The 8,860-nt window shown below is 39.1% G+C and overlaps 2 protein-coding genes across 3 annotated transcripts; one reads left to right on the forward strand and one right to left on the reverse strand.

Annotated features, from left to right (window-relative positions):
- The first annotated feature begins 672 nt into the window (after positions 1 to 672).
- Positions 673 to 5,033, forward strand: nsmce1 (NSE1 homolog, SMC5-SMC6 complex component). 2 transcript variants are annotated; one of them, XM_053418276.1, is made up of 8 exons: positions 673 to 777; positions 1,900 to 2,026; positions 2,491 to 2,612; positions 2,778 to 2,855; positions 3,225 to 3,371; positions 4,099 to 4,215; positions 4,623 to 4,749; positions 4,916 to 5,033. In XM_053418276.1, the coding sequence occupies exons 1-8, from the start codon at positions 775 to 777 to the stop codon at positions 4,948 to 4,950; spliced, it is 756 nt and encodes a 251-aa protein (XP_053274251.1). In that variant the 5' UTR covers positions 673 to 774; the 3' UTR covers positions 4,951 to 5,033. The 2 variants fall into 2 exon arrangements, with proteins under 2 accessions (XP_053274251.1, XP_053274252.1); XM_053418277.1 differs by having other exon boundaries at positions 762 to 903.
- Positions 5,034 to 6,183: 1,150 nt separating this feature from the next.
- Positions 6,184 to 7,176, reverse strand: LOC128436533 (trace amine-associated receptor 13c-like). Its single transcript, XM_053418278.1, has one exon. The coding sequence runs from the start codon at positions 7,174 to 7,176 to the stop codon at positions 6,184 to 6,186; it is 993 nt and encodes a 330-aa protein (XP_053274253.1).
- Between the last annotated feature and the right edge of the window lie 1,684 nt (positions 7,177 to 8,860).

Consider the following 8,860-nt stretch of genomic DNA (forward strand, 5'->3'; position numbering starts at 1 on the left):
GCCGGCAATATACTGAACCTTTAAGATCGGCAGGATTTCAATAGCCTAATAATTGCAAAATCTAATACACAATGTAAATTTTAATTAATTAAATACCCCCCAAAAAAAATTTGAATTTAAATTAAATTAAATGAATAAAAAAAACAAAAACACCCTAAATATGTTTAGAGTTAAAAATTAGCTTTCTTCTACGGAAGCGTATTGCAGTTGAAAAAAAAAAAATGTTTTTTTTTCAAGTCAATGCAGACATTTTTACTGTATAGATTGAGATATTTTTCAAAGTAAAGTCCAACATGTGTACAGTAAATATGTTTAATATTCAGTATGTAGTCAGAATGGTCCTGAACACAGGCATATCAGTCATTTTCTGAACTTATTGAGCAAAGTATTTTTATAGAATTTTGAAATATCCAGAAATGAACTGATTTGATTGTACACATATTACTTTCCAAATCTCTTAATCTATAAAGAAAAAACGTTTGATATTCAGTATGTAGGTAGTCAGAGAGTTCATAAACCCAGGCATATCAGTCTATCTCTGAACTTATTGAGCAAAGTGTTTTTATAATACTTTGAAGATTCCTGAAATGATCACTTCCACAGTGAAAACATTGGACTTCAGGTGACACCTCCAAATGTTCCTACATCTCCACAACAGCAGGTGGCGGTAATTCCCCGCTCGTCTCACTCTAGCTGAACTCTGCTGAGAGGAGGAGAAGAAGCAGGAGGCGGGACACTGACCGGAAGACGCTCACTGTGGGAGCAGAGCTGAAGATGGTAAACTTGTTCACGAATAATCTTCATTTACTTTGTTCCGTCAAACAGTGACACTGCAAATCAGCCTGAATTAAACCGTGGAGAGCTGAACAGTTGTTAAGTGGTGCGGTCCAGGCTGTGGCGCAGGTTAGCTAACTGTTAGCTAACTGTCTGTGAGACTCATGGGTCTGAAAACAGTTATCGTCCTGGCTCTGTCTGTTGTAAGTGGGATGGCCTCGCTAACCCGAGTTAAACTAATGCAGAGTAGTACAAAGTCTTCAAGCGAATGGGAGAGCTGTTCAGTTCGGTTTAAAACTGCTCCAGAGAAGCGTTGGTGTAACTCGTGGTCTTTCTTGGGGACAGACAGTTATGTGTAAATAATGTGAGCAATCTAACATCTGTCCATCTTTTCTGTTGACTGTAGATTATTTGATTGACATTTTAACTCAATAGTTAATTCAACAACATATTATAGAAATGGAAATGCTCTTATTAGAGTTCCTCACGGCCATGGTTATTGCTGATAGCTACAATAATTTATCCCAAAATGATTGAAGGAAAATGAAACTACAACAGGTAAATACTTGTTTTAGTAATTTTAGAACTAAGCTGGAAAGCATCAGGTTTATGTTTCATCATAACATGACTATACTGTACAATAGTTGAATATCTTATGGTGAGGACTGCTGGTTGTTGGACAAAACAGGACATCTAAAGAAGAAAACTTCTCTTTTGACAATTAGCAACAAGCAATAAATTAGTCAACATTATATGGACTAATCAATACATCAACAAATGAGGCAGATTTAATCACTAATGCCATTTTTAGTTCCTGCTCTTATGTTGTTTTGACCGACTGTTAAACCTCAAAGACACTCTTTTTACTTTCACTGTACACAAAGAAAAGTACAAAATTGTGATTATGGAGACGCAGGAAACAGTGAATGCTGAGGTTTCAACTTCAACTTACTTTTCCTATTTTGCCCTGAAATGTGTTTGTGCACAGCCTCTGTAGGATTCTCTGTGTGCATTGTGAAACCATGTGATTGTTGAGTTCACTGAGCTTGTTTGACTTTTAGAACAATTTCCTATATATTGTGAATTTGAGGCTGTGTAACCACCATTAATTTCTCTCCACTTCAGTCCAGAGATATGTCCCAGCAGATGGGAGACAGCCATCGAAGGCTTCTACAATGCATGATGACCAATGGCATTATGGATGAGCAAAGAGCACAGACACTTTACAAGCATTGCTGTGAAACACAAAACAGTGAGTTATTTAGAAATGTATCTTTACTCTAGAATAGCCCAACGTGCTCCTGTGTGTCAGGAGACAGGTTTCATAGCAAGCAGATTTCTGAATGACTATAATAGATAGATAGACTGTTTCCTTTGCCTCTGATATAAAATATGTCAACTGCATTTTCATGAACACATTGCAGGCCAATAATTTGCCTTCATTTTATTATCTAAATCTATCTTGAATCTACCATAAATGTTTATATCCTTACTAAATGATCTTAAAATATGGTGTGAAAAGTAAAAGAAGTAAATGTCCTGGGGATTGGATCCAGGAAATTTCCAATGTATTTTATATACTACTGTAATTTGCATTTTCTTTCAACTGACGTAACTTTTTTTTGCATAACTGTATTTACTTCTGACACTGAAGTTGAAGTCATGATTTGCCAGCCAGGTTTTTTGTGGTCGTTGACCTTTTTTCTTTTTTTGCAGCTCAGTACAATGCTGACCAACTGGAAAGTTTCATCGATACCATCAACTCAAAGCTGCAGCCCATGTTCATGCAGATTAGAAAAGGGGTCTCTGAAGATAATGGTCAACAATACTACGCTCTGGTTCGTCTCATTTAATTCCTGTACTGGGCTTTTATTTCAGAGGGACAACAAATGGACAACAACAATTGCAAAAATCCATAAACCAATTTTACAAAGCCATCATGTGAAAAGACAATTGTTAAACTGAGCTGTTATTAACCTCAGTTTTACTCTAATCCGGTCCAGGTGAACATGGCTGACACTGACATCACCAGGATGTCATCAGATTATGCCGACAACGAGCTGGAGCTGTTCAGGAAAACGGTGAGTTCACCGAAAGAGATCCCAAAAGCAGACTGTCACACCTGAAAGAATTGAACCATTGCACACTGTAATGCAATCCAGGGCAACAGTCCCATAATGATTTATATCCTTTGTATTGAAATTGGCTGACATATTAAACAAGTTACCAGTGCTCACTGCATTAATGAAAAGAAGGAACTAGGCAGAGCTTAGTGGCAGCTGATGTTTGAGTAAACTGGTCACATGTACAAAGGTACCAGAAATGAATCTGTTGGGAGCAAATATGTAGCTATTTTTGGTTACGTTTGTTGTTCTCAAACACATGGCGATGAAACATGTCCCAGTTTACTCCACGAGAGTGTGTGTATAACTTGAGTTGTTCCCACTCAGATCGACCTGATCGTAGGCTCTGAGGATGGCAAGGCCTCCTCCACCGACATCCTGAACAGTGCAGACACCCTGACCAGCAAGAAGCTGAAGAAGAGCGAGACGGAGCACCTGTTGAACCGACTGGTGCACGACCAATGGCTCAATGAGGTGCAACACTGAACACCATTTCCACCCAATTTGTGAAAATCTAATTTAATTCATATTCTCTCTGTTACGTTTTCGACACACTCTTCCCACTTTTCGTGTGGACAGGGCATTATGGTTTCACAAGGGTTTTCAGCACCTTCATAGTCTTTCAAATCAGCCGCATTTGTTATTGCAAAGCAAGTTTATTTTTGTCGGGCTATCTTTTAGTTAGCCAGTCTCTAAGATTAACATAAGCATTGGTATTCAGGTAGCTTTGTTAACCATATTACCGTTGTAAAGGTTGGTGGTTCGATCCCCGTCTCCTCCAGTCTTTGAGCAAGATGCTGAATTTCCCCCTTAAAATGCCTCAGTATGAATGGTGTGTGTTAAGGGCTGAATGTGGCTTGTGATGTGAAGCGCTCGTGGCAGTTGATAATAGTAGTGAAGAACTGTATACATTTAGTCTGTTTAGCATTTAAGGTGGAATTTCAGTCAAATGCAACATAAACAGTAGTTAAGTTCAAGGATACTCTAGTTATTGGAGGATGAAAGGTTCCTTTCCGAAATGAGAAATGGGTCAAAACAAACAACAACAATACATTTGTGTTCTAAATTAATTTTATCTACCAATAAATTCTGTGTTAATCTGATAAAGTATAACCACTGACTCTGTTGGACCTAACCATTTTTTGCTCGAACTTCATACTGGTTTATTTAATGTGTGATCATTTACCGTTCCTTCATTTAGAAATGTGGTGAATACACCTTGTCCACCAGATGTATCATAGAGATGGAGCCATACATCCGCACAATGCACCAAGAGCAGGTCAAAGTTTGTCAAATCTGTCACAACATCGCTCTCCAGGTAAAGGCTTCCACAGTTTGTCTGTTGTGTATCAAGTTCATCACCCTATGTTAATCCCTGAATCAAGTTGAGAAGTGTGCTTGTTATGTAGATAAACCTTACTGCTGAGAATTTATTTTTCTTATATTATAGTTACATGATTATACTCACAATTAAAAAAATTTGGACATTAATAACCTTTTTTTGGGTGTGATGATAAATGGAGGAATCTATCTTGGTGCAGATTTTAAGAAACAGAAAAACTCATTCGTATAAAGCTGATTAAAAAGAAAGTTAAATTAATTAATTTTATATATGGATATGTGATTAAAATGTATTAGCTTTTATACTTAAATTTGTAAAACCTTATCTTATTTGCCATGGGTTTTCTCACTGAATTATTCAAATCTGATTTGTGTCTTTTTCAGAGCCAAATCTGTGAAAATCCTGTCTGTGGCATAAAGATACACACCCCGTGTGTGGCCAGATACTTTAAAGGAAGATCCGAGCCGCGGTGTCCAGCATGTGATGACTTCTGGCCTCATGAAATCCCTGGTATTTCATTTAAATTTACTTTTGAATGTTGTTGCTTGTTCCAATATTTGATTGTTACACACCTGCCTGACCCTGATCCATACCCAGCAGATTTCACATTATTATTTATTTGAGTTTTTAAGAAAAACATAATACTTAAAATCACAAATTATTCTGTTCTTCACAGAAATCAGACGACCCAGGTCTCAATCCAGGAAATAAGGGCTCAAACATCCGATTGTACTTCTGTTATTAAATGTGTTATATTTTTATAATTTTATAATAAACCAGAGTGATATCATAAAGGTTTTTCCTTTTCTTTTTTTTTTACAAAAATAAGTGACAATGTGTTTTTTGGAAATTTCTTTATTATATATATTAACACACAACTGTTAGTTTCCTGTAATTTTTTTAATTTTTATCTCTGCACTTCTCTCACCTTCTTACTAGACTCTTGATCAGACAAAAAATCTGGTCGTATTATAAAGAGATATTTTTACGAAACCAGAGGAGATGCAACAGTTAATCTGCTGTTAAACTAGATTTAGAAATGCAGTTAAAAAAATAAATCTAAAAATTGTTTTGATATTAGTTTTGCATTTTTGCTGAATTATGGTGATTCATTTGACAATCCGGTGTAGAATTGCTGACATGATTATGAAATACATTTCCCTTAAAGGGTAGGACAACATTTTCTCCACAACATTTTTCTTTGATGAGATTTTATTTTTACAGAACTCAACTACTAAGAAAAAATTACTATTTGCTGTTTTCATGTTGCTAAACTCTATATTTCCACATTCAAACCACTGCAGATAATACGTATTGTGAGCGTGTTCACACATTATATATATTATACATTATCTTTAAAGTCAATAGTGGCTGTATTACATATACTCACAAACATATATAATCACACTTGGGCTGGGCAATAAACAATATGCACAATTATCGTAACACAAATTTCATCAAGAGCAACATAACAAAAATCCAACATATATAACAATATAAAGCTCATTATTATGTAAGCGCAGTCAGGGGGTACAACACCTAATTATGCCTCTGTTTGTTTTGCTGTTAATCAAGTGTTTGTTATTCTCTGATTGTAAAGAAGAATTTAAAATCATCACCTTCACTCAGGTGCAAAAATCTGTCTTTAATCTTAAAATAAATAGTGTGAAATTTATCGTGATAATGATCAAGCGGCAGTTTTTTTTCTGTAATAAACACATTCTATTACTGAATAATACAATCAATGACTCTTTCTCATTAAAATCTCAAGTTTTGTTGTAATGAATCACCAAATGTTATTTGTTAAATGACCTAAACTACAATCTAGTTCTAATTCTGACACTAAAATGCTCTTAGGAAAGTCCCATCAATGAAAACAATTTATATTCATACAACATGTCAGTGGAAGCAACATAAATCCCGACCTGTGTTTATGCTCTGACTTTAGAATACACTTTCCCGAGAGGATCGCTGTTTCAATATCTTTAGGGTGACAATAATCTTGATTGATTTTCTAAACCAGGGATAGAAAAGGGCATAAATGAGTGGATTCAAACAGGAATTAAACAGGAGCCAGGACACGGTGGGCCAAGCTAACGCACTGTTTGAGGTGTCCTCTCCCGCAAAGGACGGGTAAAAGTACGGACAGAAGGTTATCAAAAACACCAGTATGACCACACCCAGAGTCCTGGCTGCTTTCCTCTCTGACCTCTTGGCCGTGACTGTCACTGAACCGCCTGCAACAGCTGTAATATGAGACCGCAGGGCACGCGCCTGAGACACCGCCACAACAAACACTCTCATGTACAGTAGGACGATGGCCGAGCACGGGCCGATGAAAGTGATCAACAGGTCCATCGCACCGGAGACAAAGTTCATCACCACCACACACTCCCCGTAGCAGGAGTTGTGTCTGTCCGGCTGCCTGAGGTGGTCCTTCAGGATCAGCCCGCTGTAGAGGAGCGAGCAGGCCCAGCACAGACAGACACACACCTCGATCCTGCTGCGGGTGATCTTGTTGTTGTAGTGCAGAGGGTGACAAATGGCCACGTAGCGGTCGATGGAGATGAGCACCATGTTCCCCACCGAGGCCGAGGTGAGAGTGAAGCCGATGATGTAGGACAGGGCGCACATGACCTCGCCCAGCAGCCAGCAGCTTTCTATGACTCTCACCATCTCCACCGGCATCAGCAGCAGCCCCACGAGGAGGTCTGAGATGGCCAGGGAGAGCAGGAGCAGGTTGGTGGGGGTGTGGAGCTGGCGGAAGTGAGAGATGGAGATGACAATCAGCAGGTTGAGGGCTATCGTGAGCACGGTGATGGAGGAGAGCAGCGCGTAGAGAAGGAGGGCCTCCGTGCGAGGACGAGGAGATCGCCTGCAGGAGGAGTTGAGGAGCTGAGGGTAGCAGAGCTCTGCTGCCTCCTGACCATCCATCATCCAGCGCTGAGGAGAGGTGGTGACCTGAAGCTGCTGGGCTCGAGCTGCTTCTCTCATCGCACCATTGTGCAGCTCATTTATCTGTGACAACACCCTGTGCTCCTCCTCTTCATCACTCTCCGCTTCACTCTTCTTTTCGGCCTCTGCTCACTCAAGTCTGTAAACTTTCCCTCAAACCTCCTCCTTATTTCTCCTCCCTCCACTGTCGGCTTATCGGTTTCTTTCGTAACATCCCCCTCTTCTTCATCACCTCTTGTTTTGTTCCACCCTCCCTCCTTCCTTTTCCTGCTCCCCTCTGGCCACCCTGTCTCTTGATGCAACCTGGAGTGTTTTTCTTAACTGATGGAAAATCTTTCTTTGTTTTCTTCTTTAATTTTAAAAAGTTTTCAACAGTAGGATTTTAAAATCAGATCCACTGTTCTTTGTAAACAAATTGATGAATTGTTGTTATCAGACGCAAATCTGTGGATTTGCGTCTGATATTATTTGTTTGAATAAATGCACAAATTTAAGGATGAATCAATAAATATTTTCTGGTTCCAGACTTTAAAATACAACTTGCTGCTTTTTTTCTATTTTAAATGAATATACCTCAAACATTTCATTTCTGCTGGTCACACAAAACTACCAATTTGATCATCTCTTATTTTTCATCATTTTCACCTATTTTATAAACCAAACATTTGATTATTTCATTAAGGTAGCAGTAGCAGTTTCCCCCCCAGACTCCATAGGTGAGTGCTTGTCCCCTGCAGCTAAATTCTTGACAAATACTACAACAATATTGGAAAAGGCCCTATGAATGAAATGAAATGAAACAATATCACAGTGATTCAGATACACATCTTATCGGTTTAATTTCCAGGGTAATCCTACAAGTAGGTTTTGCGTAATCCTGCTAATTAACAGACAGAGACACACGCAAACAAATTAACAAACGCACTGATTCAGTCAGCATTCAGGGTCAGTCTGGAAAAGTTGTCCACTTTTGATTGGTTCCCCTGTACCAACACAAAATGTTTCACCAAGAAAGGCCCAGATGACCCAATAAAACAGGCAGGAGGTGATTCCATAGCTCTGGTGGTTTTACAGCTGCTTCACACCTCTTTGTCCACAACCGTCACTGACTCCTTCCACATCAGTCCAGTCCAAACCATAGAGAAGTCCCAGAATCATGTTTGACTGCAGACCTTGACTTTTTCACCCATGTGTCTCAAATAAGGCAGCTGCATATATATATAGTCTGTGTTACAGATGCCTATTGAATGGCAGCTTGGGCGCTCTAGGAAAGGTCTCAGGCTTCAAGACGACCCCGACAGGCCAGGTACAAAGATCAGAGGAAACATGAGCATTCAGCAAGGCACTGATGTGTGTGTAATTGTTGGTGTGTGTGTGTGTGTGTCTGGGTCAGGAGACGATACAGAGGCACTCCCCAGTCACAACTGCACTCAACAGAGAACTCCGAAGTTTTGGTTGCAGACTCTGTGTTTAAATGTAATCATTCCCAAGCGTTTAGAGAGGGTTGTATACTGACCAGAAGGTTGCTGGTTCTATTACCGGCTTCTCCAGTGTACAAGTTTTCTTAGTGATACTATAGTGATCCACAAATTGGCCCTGTCAGCTACGTGAGTGGTGTGTGAATGGTGTCTGTGATAGAAAAAGCTCAGCATAAAGTAACACTGTA

This window comes from Pleuronectes platessa, chromosome 3 (assembly GCF_947347685.1).
Source record: "Pleuronectes platessa chromosome 3, fPlePla1.1, whole genome shotgun sequence".
In the NCBI taxonomy this organism is placed as follows: domain Eukaryota; kingdom Metazoa; phylum Chordata; class Actinopteri; order Pleuronectiformes; family Pleuronectidae; genus Pleuronectes; species Pleuronectes platessa.

Bases quoted from the DNA above. Each gene is read 5' to 3' on its own strand.
- nsmce1 (XM_053418276.1), top strand. The intron at 2,613-2,777 runs GTTCGTCTCATT...AATCCGGTCCAG, and splicing joins GTCAACAATACTACGCTCTG to GTGAACATGGCTGACACTGA. The intron at 4,750-4,915 runs GTATTTCATTTA...TGTTCTTCACAG, and splicing joins CTGGCCTCATGAAATCCCTG to AAATCAGACGACCCAGGTCT.
- LOC128436533 (XM_053418278.1), bottom strand. From the start codon at position 7,176: ATGATGGATGGTCAGGAGGCAGCAGAGCTCTGCTACCCTCAGCTCCTC.